Genomic DNA, 14893 nt, shown 5'->3' on the forward strand with positions numbered 1-14893 from the left:
ACTTGAGCAGTCCATTTCTCACTTCTATTTCAGACATAGTGGCGGTGTAAATGCACGGAATATTTCAGCAATCACACACTGCACAATACTTCACTTTCTCAAAACCCTTTAATTCCTAGCTAACAAAACTGTCATTCAATGAACATTCATGTGCTTCTCAAGCTCTTGCTAACCATTCGTTTTATTCTATATCTACTCACATTTCTTAATCTTCTTTCTGCCTGTTAGGAAATAATTAATTGACATATATTTCATCTAAAATACCTTTACTTCCAATTGCATTTTAGATTTTTATCTCTCTAACTTCTATCTTCCAACTAAACCATAAATTGCCATGTCTTATTAATTCCCTATATTCAGAATTATATACATAGAAAAATAATTCATTAGATCTTTAATTCCCAAAACATCAATAGGTAGTATGAAAACAAGTATAAAAACAAGCATAAACAATCAATATTTTTTTTATATTTTCATTCAATAAAAGATCCTCATCTATATAATTTTTAAACGATGTTATAAAAAAATTACACAATATTATTTGCTTTCGAAGGAATTATAATTGTAGTCTTTATAATTTTTTTTAGACCTCAAAAATGTCATAACGGTAACAGATGTAAAAGCAATACTGACAAGTATCATATAAATAAATAGGGAGACTAATATATTTAATATCACAACAGATATCTAATTTAGAAGAAAAATTTCTTTTACTTTGTTAGAGAACGGTTAAACCCGTGAAACTACAAGGCTCATATCTAACAAAAAAAAACTCTTACCATTTTTTTATCAAAGCAAACAATATATATATATATATATATATATATATATATATATATATATATATATATATATAATATGTATGGACACCTACAGACCAATCATGTAGGAAATCAACTCCAAAAAAATCATAACTAGATAAATCCAATAGGCAAATACTCAACTGGGTCATTCAATCTAAATATTTGTTGAATAACAAAATAAAAACATGCTTAAATTTAGATCACAATTAAACCAACCCTAATACAGAAATAAGATAAAAAGATAAATAATTACATTTATTAAATATTTATAACTTAACTATAATAACTAACAGGTAATTGAAAACTAACTTAAACAAACATTACAGTATCTTTAACACAACTCACTATTCAAATTTGGACTCTATCGAAAGAAAATCGATAAACCAGAAGAAAAAGAAAAACGAAATCAGGATAAGAGATTAGATTAAATTATGAAAATATGATTCTCGACCTACGTACTGAAACCAAAAAAAAAAAAATATATATATATATATATATATATATTAATTTTAAATGACAGGAAAACTTAAAAGAAAATCGTGATTTTTCTTTCTTTTTCTCCGCTTCTTTTCTCTTCAGTTAAACAGTAAACTGATTCAAATTTTAAAATTTTATTTCCCTTGCTATTTTATTGCTTTCCAGTTTGTAAATGCGACCTGGATTTTAAATGTTTCACTGTAAATTGACCGGTGTTCTTTTATGTGAGCTACATTTTTAACTCCGCAACCGAACTGGTCGGATCAGGGAACCGTCTTACCTTAGAATTTCAGCACTCACTGTAGGTTGTTGGAGGGTCCAGTCACACTGAGAATCCTTGGAAAGTCGGAGAAGCATACTAGAAACAACTTTCAAGGGGTAGGGGGAAGGTGGTCAACACTTAGGTCTCTGAAATGACATCCAACCATGGCAGATAGTAACCATATCGTGGGCAAGGATTATACACTTGAGACAATGCAACATCGAAACCGACAGATGCTGAGTCCATTTCCAGTGCACGTTGATCCCTGTCAGCTTTATTTTCTCAACTTTGGTTCAGATAAACTTGGCCATTTGTTGTACAAGGGTTTCTAAATCTAGGGAAAACTCGAACTGATACAAAACAAAATGTGTTGTAAATAACATCAACTCCTGCAATCATATAGAAAATAAATCAGAAGAAAAACATCTGGAAAGCCTATTACTAGGTGCCACTCTTTTCAAGCTTTTCAATTTCTTCACGCTGCTTTCTTTCATCCTCCAGGCGTTCTCTTTCAGCATCTTCCTCTTCCTCGATCTCATCAAGAGCATCAAATTCCTTGGTTGCCGCCATTGCCTTCACTACAGGGTCTCTAAGCTCGGATATTAGCCCCCCACCAACTCTGTACTCGTTTTCATCCCCAACTAGATACAACCGCTGGTCTGGACCAGAAGCCATGGGTACATCAACGGCCAGAAGCTTCATAGCATACTGCGTATAAACATAATGGGAAAGGTAAAGTAAGCAAGCATACCCTGAAACAACAAATATCTTTTTACATTTTACGTTTATTTTTCTCGAGAATAATTCTTGCTAATAATTACACCATAATAAATATAGGGCTAACAAAAAGAGAGAATGGTTTTGTCAAGCATAAAAAAATTCTATTTGTTGGATGTACATAGATAACAGATGGACACAACCACAAGCAACTACCTAAGGGGATGAAGCTAGAAGCTACAAGCTAGAGCTCAGTTGGAGGGGGGCCAAAGTTGACCACTTCAAAATGTCATGCAGCCTCTCAACTTTTAAAATTTAGTATGGATTTTCTCTGATTTTTAATAATCACAAGTAACACTTCAAAGAAAACTGCTATCGTAATAAAAAAAAAAAAGTTATTTCAAAAAAATTCTGAAGCTAAAATCTACTTCATATAAATAAGTTCTTCTATTTGAATTGAAAGTAAGCACTAAAATAAAAAAAATTATGTCTCAATCATATTAAAAAATGAAATTGTAGGACTAGAAGCCTGAAGGATATCATCATGCATAATAGATCATAAATTATGAGTGCAGTCATTACCAGCCCATGCTAAATTTTCTCTAAATAAACAGAACAGATAACTAAGGTTATTGATTCCAATTAACATTCTTAGGCCAGGCATAATGTCCTATTGGAAGAAACACGTGAGAAATTAGGAACATACACCGAAGACCAGATATTGTATCAACTACCTACGCCTGCTCTAAAGTAACTTGGGGGATATTGCTGGAAACGAAACCATGATATTGTCACATATAAATAACTTCATGGGGAATATCTACGTCATGCTTTCAGCTTCAAAGACTGCATTTTCAGTTGAGTAACAGTTTTATAATAGAATTAAACACCTTTTCATCAATTCTGATCACTCAACCAAAAGTAAGATTTAACAACCACAAAATAGTAGATGTTGAAGTTAATATGCTACAATAACAGCAAGCAAAAATCAACAGAAACGTTGTAAGCTTGGCATCAGCCGTGATACTTTCGTGGTAGGAGAAATGAGATATATTTCAAAACAATCAACAAATCGACAGAAACAAGACATCCTTCTTCACATTTCAACCCTTTTGAATTTAATTCCAAAATAGGAATCTACTTGCAGTTGCCTCATCCACTATTCCCACAAAAGCTTTACCTCTCATTATGTTTCTGTTTTCACTTCTTAGATATATTTAGATATCACGATGTAGATCATTTTGGGTTGTAAATAAGAGCCGCTTCAATTTTTTGGGCATGCATATGTCAGTGTATTATTTTTCAGCTTTGGGTGGTTTGAAGAACAGCAGACTCCTCTCCTCTCGACTATTCTTCCACTAATGCAAGATTCAGGCTTAAAGCATTTTATTTTCTCATTAAGGACAAAACCATTCCTCTATTCATGAATCCATGCCAATTGAAGTACTAGAGAACTGATACCCGTAGCATCCTTGCACAGCAAACTGCTCTGTTATTCCTTTGTTATGCACTTACGTGGTGTGGCAAGTTGGCAGCCACCCAATCATCTTAGTGCGAGGCATGTTTTATTTTTAAACAAAAGAAATTACGTAGACAGCCAACAAAATTACATGGAATTTAAAGTATAAGCAATCCTCCTTAACCGAAAAGGAAAACAAAAACAACAACGATGTAGCCAACCCTACTTAATGGGAAAAGACTCCATTGGTGATTGTTGTAGAGACACACCCCAATGGAGCAAAAGCATCCCAATCCCCCATCATATCAGTTAGGTAATAGCTTTAAACAAAATTAGTTGCAATGCCAAGGAACCACAGGTTTCAAACACGAGCATTATGTGCCAAACCTCCAACCAAATGAGCCAAAAAGTCGCATAGATTGCCCATTATCATATGTCAAGCTAAGTTTTGCAATATAAATATACCAAATGCATTAGTATCTTCCTGTTTAGACATTAATAAAAGAACCCCTCATTTACAGGCGACACAGCCGTATCAATCTATTGATTTACAATATGAGAAAAAGAGTAAAAACAATTTAAAAAACGTTCGAAGCTAGGATTCTAGGTACATGCTCAATGCGAGATATTTGTATGTTTACTTTTGGTTTCGGCTCGAATGTTTATCATCAACATTGATGCATTGAATAAAACCTGATGTGCTTACTGAAAATATATTTATCATACAACACAGATGGAGACGGAAATACCAATCACTAGATAAGAATTTTTCCATGAAACGGTCTTGAATCATATAACTAACAATTCTCAAGACATGGGAAGGGAACAACAAAATGTACCTAACTCAACAACATTACTAGCTTTGGAAGCAAAACTACAATGTTCAGACGGATGATGGAAGCAATAAATGTAAACATAAGACTAACAAATTCTGTGAAGTGATTTCCTAATATACAATTTATTTACCTGGCCATTCTTTTTCTTGACTTCAACGTTGACCAGTCCCTTTTTCTCAGACCCTCTAATGGGGAAAATGAGAAAACACCGTTTGCTCCTAATACTCGGCTTGAACTTCTTTAAGGTGAGGCCACCCCCTGACATGACATAGGCTCTCAAATCAGTTCCAGAAAGAGGGGCACCCATAACTTCAAGAATCCCGGCAGACGTGTTAAGTCTCGTCATTGCCATTCTATAAACTTTATCCGGGTTGATTGTGAACCTCGAGCGGATATACAAGCCCTGAAAGACAACGCGAAGGAAACAATTAGACAATGTCCCATTCCATGTACCATTCATTCATACATGATCCACCACCAGCATTTCCGATCTTAAACGAGCATACGTTAACATGATGCAAATTAAGTATATGTTCGGATTTCACTGGGAGAACTCAAAAGTAATTTTACTCTCAAAGCATTATTCTTCATTTTTCATTTTGTGCAATGGATGCGGAAATGTGCATTGTACTTGCCTAACTTTCATCCAAACATAGTCCAATTGTTACTTATATCTTAATGGAAGAGTTTGTATTGAACAATCATAATAATTGACGTAGCCTAGAACATGTGAAACAAGCTGGCGAAAGAACTTACAGTAAAAGCAACGATAGCAGATGAAAGGGCAAGGAAGCCATACTTAGCCAAGCCTTCGGAGATTCCAACGAAGAGGTTAGCGACTCCAAAGAGGATCCTCCAAAGAACACCGCAAAGGATAACTCCACCAGCGCCCAACAGAAAGAGGTAGTTCCTCTTGCAAAACGCCTCGATTTGCAACCCAATTGCCTCGCGGTACCGGGAGAAGGCCGAGCTCACTGCGGCCGCGGGTTTATCAAACACCTTCTGCGCAAAGCCTTTGTCGAAATTGGAGGAGAAGAATCGAAACGTGCTACTACCCAGGCGTTGTTGTGGGTGGAAAATCGGCGAAGGGGAGCGGAACGCGACTGCATCGGAGAAGGAGGGGCGGCGGATAGAGTGGCGCTGGTTGATGGTGCCGCGGACTAAAGCTTGGAATTGGGTGATTTTTTGCGAAGATGCCCTTGACACCTGCATTTCCGATTTTCAAATAAATGACTCACAAATGCAAACGGAGTGCTGTCAACCGTGGAATTCACAACACAACACCACTTTCTGTCGGGTCCACCTTCACTACCTAACTGCGCGACCCGACCCGATCCGACCCCTTACAATGCTAATAAGGGTCGTGAATGGAGGTGGATGAAACGTGCGGAGGAAGTCAGCAATCCCCTTCCGTTTTTAAACTACTAAACCATCTAAGACTAATTCATGAGTCTGCACCCAAAGTCTTTTATGCACCTAAAGAATTTTAGATTGTGAACTGATTAAAATTGTTTTTAACACGACACACATCATGATTTATAACTAAATGGTGAAATAAAAGAAAAATCTACATTTACTCCCTATTTTTCCATTAAATTCGTGTACCTTCATCTAATGGCAATATCCACATCCTTGCTGCTAACTCTTTGATTGCAGAGGATTATGCGCCTGCTTACCTATACTATCGAGCTAAAGTCTCTCGTTCTAGGATATTAAAGATATGAAAATAATTTCATTTAAACGAATTATTGCCCCGAAGTTGGAAGAACGATGTTCTGCAGCAATCTGACTCATCATAAATTACTCCGAGGTAATTATAGTTTCATAGAACTGTTTATGTGATGGCAAAATCAATGCATATATTGAATTGTTGTAAATTACAACTGAGGCACAACCCTGTTTCAACGTCTTATTAAATTTATAGTATTGCTTTATGAGTAATGATGTGGTTAAACCATTTTTTTTTCTCACTAGACACATTATCCTGTTAGTATAACAGGATGAGCAAACTGTTGTTTTCACTGGAAATACAATGGTAAGTTATCTGATCAATCATAACTTTTTGCATTATGCTACTATCAAACAAATCATCAGGGCAAGGAAATCCGAACTAAAAATACCACTCATTCCATTCATTATGGTTTGTAAATAATGAGATAAACTCAATATAGTTTAATATTACGGGTAGAATAAATAAGAAACTTGAATTGAGTCGGAACACAACTATTAGCTATAAAGCCCACTCTTGGCAAGTAACAGTCATTTAGGCAGTAGCACTCGTCAGAAAAGCTCTTCCAGGTTGACGATTTGCCAGTGGTCCATGGCACCCAAGAAGCTGCAAGACAGCACGAAGAAATTTGTAAATTAGATAAGCTAAAAACAACTAAAAAATAGACCCACTGAATGCATAAGCAAAAATGTTCTTCAAACAAATCCAGATCCAAGTGCAAATTAGGTAAAATATAAAGGTCCTCGAGCATGAAAAGTAAAATTTCAATATGTTCGATTAGTATATCCACATGCAGGTCTTTGCGTTACCTTAGCATTCACACCATCAGGCACAATCCTGTTCTCTGACTTGTACTTGAGATAATCAGAACGGTTAAACTTGGTGAAACCCCTAAACAAGCAGTTAAAACAACTACAGTCAAATCAAACGCATAAAAAAGATCCTAATGACAAAGGACTGAAATAAATAAACTCCAATCGAAATCAAAACCTTTGAACAAACAGGCAGTAATTTCAACACAATCACAGGATGACAATGGATAAAAGATATAAGGATTTGTTTCAGAAATAATAAATATACTCCTTTTAAATCAAGGTATTATAGCAGAAACTCTACTCAAGTAAAAAAAATGGCCTTAACTAATCTAGAAGTATTCGTGTTCAGATGTGAAGCTTGCTGTCAAAAGAATTAAAATATTAATATTAAATACATACCACTTCCTGCTAACAATGATCTTTTGACGACCAGGGAACTTGAACTTGGCACGACGAAGGGCCTCCTGTGCATGATGACTGTTACTGTCCTTACAGCGGACTGAAAGAAGGACCTGGCCAATGGCCACTCTAGCACATGTACCCAGTGGCTTTCCGAATGCACCTCTCATTCCAGTCTGAAGCCTATCAGCTCCAGCACATGAAAGCATTTTGTTGATCCTAAGAACATGGAACGGATGTACTCTGACTCTCAAGTGGAAAGCATCCTTTCCAGCAAACTTTGCCATATATTTGTTGCATGCAATCCTAGCAGCTTCCAATGCTTCACTTGAAACATTTTCCTTTTCCCAGCTAACCAAATGGACGCAGAAAGGAAATTCATCAACACCTTTCTTCTTCATACCAACATCATAAATTCTGATTTTAGGATCAGGAACACCACGACAGAAGCGTGATTTGGGGTATGGTTTGTTCTTTATCTGCCGATAACACCTTGCAGGCCCTAAAACATACACCATCATAACGTGAATATGAAAGTATATATTACCAGTTTCATTCAGATACCATTCTAAAAAATTACAGCATATATTACCAGTCATCAGTGACACATGGACTGTAGGTGCAGAGGGAAGAACATTAAAACACAGAATAATCTCCTAAACAGGTATCAATACTATAAGATCTCAGAAAAGACAACTGCCGAAAACATAACTCATGAAATAATTGAAAAACAATATGCCACTGCAAGACTAAGCCCTGTACATGTGACTTGATAGTGGTTTTTCCGGTAGAAAATGTAAAGAATGTAAAGGATAAAAAAAGAAAAAAAAAAACTATGTTCGTGAAGCATAAACCATGAGTAACAGAAGGTATATATCAATCGGGTAACTCTTCATGAAGAACTTTGTAAAATTCAAACAAGGGGGTGACCATTAACAAAAATTCAAAGGACAACCGTAGTCAATGATTTTACAGAATAACAAAATGCATGCTTTTAAATCTAAAGAAAACAATTAACCAACTTGCCTACATTTTATTATAAACATACAATATATGATCATCGGAAGATGTAGTCCAGTAGCAACAACTTCAAAATTATATCACTTTTTAAACAATAAAAAAACAACTCCAACCCATTTTTTTTCTTTGTAAGATAAACCAAATGGCGAACAGAACTGTACATAACATAAATTTTATCGACGCGGATAATCAACGTATTGCCCGTCATAATATCTACCAAACAGAAACCAGAGGCAACAATGAAGCTTCCATAAACAAAACAGCTAAAACGGCTACAAATATTATTGTCTGCTTGCATACAAAGATGCAACGTATCTTTATTCAAAGCATGTTTCAATCTAGCTATCCACCAAATCTAATGAATCCTAAAGATGAACAAGAACAAAAGGGAATATAAAAATTTCGAAAATCTTACGCAACTACGAATGAACAATAATAGTGTCAAACAAAAACGAAGCAACGAAGAGGAATCGAACGAGAGAACGTAGAATAGATAACAGAGAATGGAGATGCTTACTCCTCCCCATTGCGACGTCTCTCTCCGCAACGCGGTGGGTTATGGCTGTGAAGGGAAAAGAGAAAACCTACTCCTGATAACCCTTGAAATTGCAAGATGCCACATAAGTAATTTCGATCTTCGTTTATGATCTCCTATCGGCCCAATGTAAACAATCTTCCTTTTTTTTTTTACTATTTCTTTATGTACCTCCCACAAAACTCACTCCTTTTCATAAATTTCTTTCTTTTTTTTTACATTTTATCCTTTTTAAATTGTACAATTTGAAAATTATTTTTTGACATTTAGATTATACAATTTATAAGCTTTTTGTACAATTCAAAAATTATTTCTTATGTGATTTTTATTTGAGTTTTCTTCAACGAAGATCTCCTGTTTCAAAACAGATTATATTAATATTTGTATTTATAGTAGATAAAAATAGTGTATTAATTAGAAGGTTAAATTATATTAATATAATTATTTGACATGTTTATTATTTTCTTGTGTATTTAAAGCCTAATGTTGCAATCACCTGGAATGAATTTAGTACGAATTTTCACAATAAAAGGTAACATATGTGCTTTTTCAATCGCTTAATGTAACTTTTAAAAGTAAACCTCCGTTGTTCGTTATTATTTGGGTTAAATATGTTTTTAGTCCCTAAACTATTGGCCGTTTCTGATTTTCGTCCCTCTTTGAAAGTAAGGTACAATTTGGTCCTCATTCTTTTCGAAACGTTCGTTTTAGTCCTCGGAATTTTGGTTTTAGTCCTCATTTGTTGCTAAACGAGGACCAAATTTTTAAACAGTGTTTAGTTTTCGAGGACTAAAACGAACGTTTTCGAAAAGAATGAGGACCAAATTGTACCTTACTTTGAAACAGGGACGAAAACCAGAAACGGCCAATAGTTTAGGGACTAAAAACATATTTAACCCTTATTATTTTATGGTTTAATGTTTTGATAAGTATATATTTTTGTCCAGAATTTTAAATAAATTCTTTTCTTTTTCGACATCTCAATTGGGTCCTTACTTTTGTAAAATTGAATCTAATATAGGTTTGTCGTCAAATTGGACAAACGTAATTTAGGAGGCCCTAACGTGGCATGCTGATAGTATACTTTTAATTGACGTGGTAGTAAATACCTGATTATGAAGTAAAAATCTAGTGGTCGATCACTCGGTCTGGTGGTCGACCTGTGGTCGGCCACTCAATCTGGTAGTCGGTCGGCCTGGTGGGTGGTCGGCCTGATGGTGCCAATTCAATGAAAATTTATGAGAATTAGTATATGAGAAGCCAATTCAGTGAAGATTTATGACTTGTCATAGCAGTAACATATGACTTGTTTAATAGTTTACTACCCGTGAAATGTAAAGAGAATTGGTATATAAATGCTCTCATTATTTAAGCTTTTGAAGAATCCTTTATGTACCGTACAGTCTCCTAGCAGTACTAGGCTGATCGACCACCAAGTCGACCACCAGACCGAGTGACCGACCACCAGGCCGACCACAAGTTTTTACTTCACAATCAGGATTTTACTGTCACGTCAATTAAAAGTATACTGTTAGCATGTCACGTCAAGGCCTTCTAAACGACATTTGTCCAATTTGACGGTAAACCTCTATTTGATTCAATTTTACAAAAATAAGGACCCAATTGAGACGTCGAAAAAGAAGGAAACATATTTGAGATTCTGGACGAAAATAAGGGCCTACCGAAACATTAAACCTTATTTTATTTTAATCATTAAACATTGTTCTAAATAAAACTTGTGTTGTAACGTCTTTAATTCAATTATTATATCATATTATTTAGTTAGAAAACATATTATATTATAATATATATATATATATATATATATATATATATAACTATTTCTTTTATTTATACTTATACAACATTTTCACCTGGAATATTATCTATTATGTCACACTGGTTGTAATTGAAACACAATTAACAAAAGGTTTAAACCCTCATTTGGTCCTCGTATTTGTGTGTCAATCTCAAGTGGGTCCTCATTCTTTTTTTCGGTCTCAATCGAATCCATAAACTTGTAAAAATGAGTCAATTAAGCCCTCTCCGTTAAGTTTTCACTAACGGCGTCTAACTGTGATGATTTGTTTATGCTGATGTGCATTGTTTCATTATGTGAAATTTTTATTTAAATTAAATAAGTATGACATGGCAAAATTGAAAAGGGAACGAGGGATTTGGAAACCACCACTTCTGAAAGTTCTTTGCAAAAGCCTAGAGAGGTGACCAATGTCCATCGCTTGTGGATCCCTCTGCAATATTAGTGTTTCTGGTCTCCAAGCTGTCGTTGTTAGGGATTCAGAGTTTTTATATCCTACAACGTCTTCATCTTTCCTTCACGTACTATCGTCGTCTCTATGAGGTCACTGAGAGTAGATTCCAGTCACCGACGGTGGATTCCGGCGTCATTAGCACCTACACGGGGAGAGGCTTCTCGGCATGGGTACCTTCAGCAACATCTTCGGCGGCTGTCTCGAAGGACAATCTGGCGCTAATCCGGCGTTGTTGGGAAGCGGCTTCCGTCGCATCTCCGGCGTTTGCCATAGAAGAAATTATTTCCCTGGCCCAAGATGCATGCATGTTGGACCAACTCTCTGCCATTAACTGTGCCAGGATCACCAACTTCGTCCTCCCTTACCACCTCGAAAGCAACCTCAAATCCTTCCCACCAACCAAATCTCGCACATTTCCCACCCCCACTTCAAGAAACGAGGCAAGTTTCAATTTTTTGCCCTATTTCTACTCAGTATGATCATCCCTGGGAACAACTTTCTTTACCTCAACCTAGCGATAGACGAAACAGTATTGAAGATGACCGAATATCAGAAAATAAAAAAGTGTTGAAGATCTATAATCATTGTTCTCTAACAAACTACAATTGGTATGGACAAAACTTGGATACAGTTTTCCAAGTATTAAATACAACACAATAAATATATGAAAAGTTACCAACGAGTCGAAAGAATTATATATGAGCTTGTATATCATGAGCAAGAGCAATGGCTAGCTAAAACACTCTCTGTAATGTCACAACTCACAAGATTCTATCCACAGGATAGACGTCACACAAGAATACATTTTTATTGCAAGTTTATATTTCAATTCTCGTCAAAAACTCCAACCACACATCGTAAAGCAAATTCCGGGTAAGTTGATTTTTTCCTTGCATCAATTTCTTACAAATTCTGGGTAAGTTGATTTCAATTTCTCTGTCATTCTCTTTATCTCATGCATGATTGAGTGGGAGGCGTTTCTTCTCATAATCTTTCAATTACTACTTTTACCACAGATTCGTGACAAGTAGTGTGTGTCTCCGTTTAGTATTTTTGAAGAATTTTAGTAATCAATTCTTAATTAAACCCTTTGTCGTACGCGCTCGTGAATCTTCCATCCTAATTTTATTGTTTAATTCGTTTTCAGGAAGCAAGCAGGTTCATAGACCTAGAAAACTTCAGAGTTTTCCCTCTGATTCTGGTTCTTGTAGTGATGGGGTTGTAGATGAAGATTCAGTGAGCTTTCTATTTCTTTCAGCTTTCATATCTAGACGCTTGGTTACGACTTACTTAGCTGCATTTCAGAGTCATGAACCATATTTTCTTACTTGAACGCACTATTATGTTCAAATTAACATATTGCATTACGTACACCTTATGTGTGGTTGGGGGGTGCGTAATCAGAGAAATTGACTATCATGAGAAAATGCATTGATTTTTTTCAGGGATCATAAGCCTACAAATTGCAAAGCAAATGCTCAACTCTGAATCCTACTGTCTGATTGCCCAAAAAAAAAATATCACCAATGCCTATGCTAATTCCGGTGACACTAGCTTTTGTGGGGTAGCTGCCACTTAATGTTTGGTCTTTGGGAATGTCAAGATCTTTAAATATTGGCTTCTGAAATCTCCATGTACATATGCTTTTGCACTTGCAGTATTTATGTTCTGCAGCTTCTATCAATGGATGGTTGTACCCATCAGCTCAATTTTGATTAGAATGTATGATTGAATTGATCAACTAGGAAGAAGCAAAGATGGGGTCAGTTCAGGATTCTCAAGTGTTGATTCCTTGTTCGGAGACCAAGCAAATACACTAAGCAAAAAAAGGAAAGGGAAAATCCCCAAAATCTCGCTCCGTCTTTCCTTTCTAACCTCTTCTCCCAGTGCTTCAAAACGATACAGTTCTGTTGTGACCGGCGACGAGCTTGGCAGCGACCGGTGGTGCCCTGGCTCGTGGCTTGCAGCGGCCGGGCTCGCTCAAGAGGCGATTGACGGAGGAACAAGGGTGCTCCTCTCTCACACGTGAAGAGAAGAAGGAGAAGGGAGGACCCGATGCCATGCCGGCAATGCCTCCAACGGTGAATAGCGGTGCTGGCGACGCCTTGGACCGCGACTCGCAACGGCCTTTGGATGTCAGGGGTCCCTTTAAATGTTAGGGCTACCAACATAAAAATATAGTTCTCCACGTGGAATGATTGATTATAAAACAGAACACTCATTCAATTTAATACCCATTGCCACGTCAACTAAAAAAAATTACAGCTCAGCATCTGTAGACGACGTCAATGAAAACTTAACGGAGAGGACTTAATTGACTTATTTTTACAACTTTATGGACCCAATTGAGACCGAAAAAATAACGATGACCCACTTGAGATTGACACACAAATACGAGGAGCAAATGAGAGTTTAAACCTTAACAAAAAGGATAAGCTAAGCTACATATTTGTGGAATATCATGTACTTAATTTAATGCACTTTTTATTACATACATTTTCACAAAATTAATATTAATAGCAACCAGAAAAATCAATTGTTAACACTAACAACGAAATTGTTTTTAACATATGTTATTTTGATAGACATTTATTAAAAGTTTAACATCATAGCGAAAGACCTTAAATTTATTAAAGGTTTTAACAAATTAATATTTATTGTATTTGAACAAAAGTCAATTAACATTGATTACATTTATAATATATATTAATTGACGTTTGTTGTTCTTATATCAGACGTCAATTTATATGCTTGTTTTTTAAAAAAAAATTGTCAATATTTTCCACCACTGAAACCATGGAAAATAATATACAATAGAAGAATACACCACAAAAATTTTCAGAATTTTAGAAATAATAACAAACAATTAAAAGTGCAACAACCAATATACATAAAAAACCAAAAATGAAACTAACCGTGAGGGTGAGGGAGTAAACATGTGCCGCTATGAGGTGAGGAAAAGACATCCACAGCTCGATAGCAAAAAAAGAGAACTCAATGTAACGTTTTCTTTTTCACGTCTAACAGATGTCAAAAAGGCAATTAATGTTTGTTCCTCTGACCAACAAACGTCTAATAGGTCTCTTACAATATCTTCGCGCTCTAATTTTTATGAATTTGTACAACAATAGACGTTTGTTCTTTGACCAACAGACGTCAAAAAGGCAATTAACGTTTGTTCCTCTGACTAATAGACGTCTAATGAGTCTCTTAAAATATCTTCGCGCTCAAACTTTTATGAATTTGAACACAAATATACTTCTGGTCTTTAACTAACAGACGTCGAAAAGGCAATTAACGTTTGTTTCTCTAACCAACTGACATCAATCGCGTGATTTTATTTAGGATATTGCCACTGGTCACTTTTAACGTTGTGTACTTGGTTGTCAAACATTGTACGCCCATTTTACATTAATGTAATATTTCAAAATAAAACTAGACATTTAGCTCTACTCATAGGTTTTACACTTGTCATATAACATCTCACTCCTGAAAATCACATCTCAAGGATTAAGTTTTTATTATATGACCATGAAAAATTTCATCTACATGCAAGACACAATTTTCT

At 35.6% G+C, this 14893-nt stretch overlaps 2 protein-coding genes across 2 annotated transcripts; both read right to left on the reverse strand.

The window, feature by feature from the left end:
* Positions 1 to 1794: 1794 nt before the first annotated feature.
* On the reverse strand, positions 1795 to 5992 carry LOC124848132 (uncharacterized). The gene is made up of 3 exons (XM_047325774.2): positions 5311 to 5992; positions 4685 to 4957; positions 1795 to 2250 (listed from the first exon to the last, which is right to left on the reverse strand). Exons 1-3 carry the CDS (start codon positions 5764 to 5766, stop codon positions 1984 to 1986), a joined length of 996 nt encoding a protein of 331 aa, XP_047181730.1. The 5' UTR covers positions 5767 to 5992; the 3' UTR covers positions 1795 to 1983.
* Positions 5993 to 6658: 666 nt separating this feature from the next.
* Positions 6659 to 9194, reverse strand: LOC124848133 (large ribosomal subunit protein uL16-like). The gene is made up of 4 exons (XM_047325775.2): positions 9035 to 9194; positions 7498 to 7999; positions 7093 to 7174; positions 6659 to 6889 (listed from the first exon to the last, which is right to left on the reverse strand). The coding sequence occupies exons 1-4, from the start codon at positions 9042 to 9044 to the stop codon at positions 6818 to 6820; spliced, it is 666 nt and encodes a 221-aa protein (XP_047181731.1). The 5' UTR covers positions 9045 to 9194; the 3' UTR covers positions 6659 to 6817.
* Positions 9195 to 14893: the final 5699 nt, after the last annotated feature.

Source organism: Vigna umbellata, chromosome 2 (genome assembly GCF_029865625.1).
Source record: "Vigna umbellata cultivar VRB3 chromosome 2, Vumbellata_1.0, whole genome shotgun sequence".
NCBI classification, from domain to species: domain Eukaryota; kingdom Viridiplantae; phylum Streptophyta; class Magnoliopsida; order Fabales; family Fabaceae; genus Vigna; species Vigna umbellata.

What these genes read in the sequence shown, in the direction of transcription:
- LOC124848132 (XM_047325774.2), bottom strand. Translation starts at nt 5,766, where the DNA reads ATGCAGGTGTCAAGGGCATCTTCGCAAAAAATCACCCAATTCCAAGCT. An exon ending in CTGCTATCGTTGCTTTTACT is followed by an intron (nt 4,958 to 5,310) that starts GTAAGTTCTTTC and finishes GTTGTCTTTCAG; the next exon opens with GGCTTGTATATCCGCTCGAG. An exon ending in TCAAGAAAAAGAATGGCCAG is followed by an intron (nt 2,251 to 4,684) that starts GTAAATAAATTG and finishes GTTTATACGCAG; the next exon opens with TATGCTATGAAGCTTCTGGC.
- LOC124848133 (XM_047325775.2), bottom strand. An exon ending in ATCATTGTTAGCAGGAAGTG is followed by an intron (nt 7,175 to 7,497) that starts GTATGTATTTAA and finishes CTGCTTGTTTAG; the next exon opens with GGGTTTCACCAAGTTTAACC. An exon ending in CTGATGGTGTGAATGCTAAG is followed by an intron (nt 6,890 to 7,092) that starts GTAACGCAAAGA and finishes GCTGTCTTGCAG; the next exon opens with CTTCTTGGGTGCCATGGACC.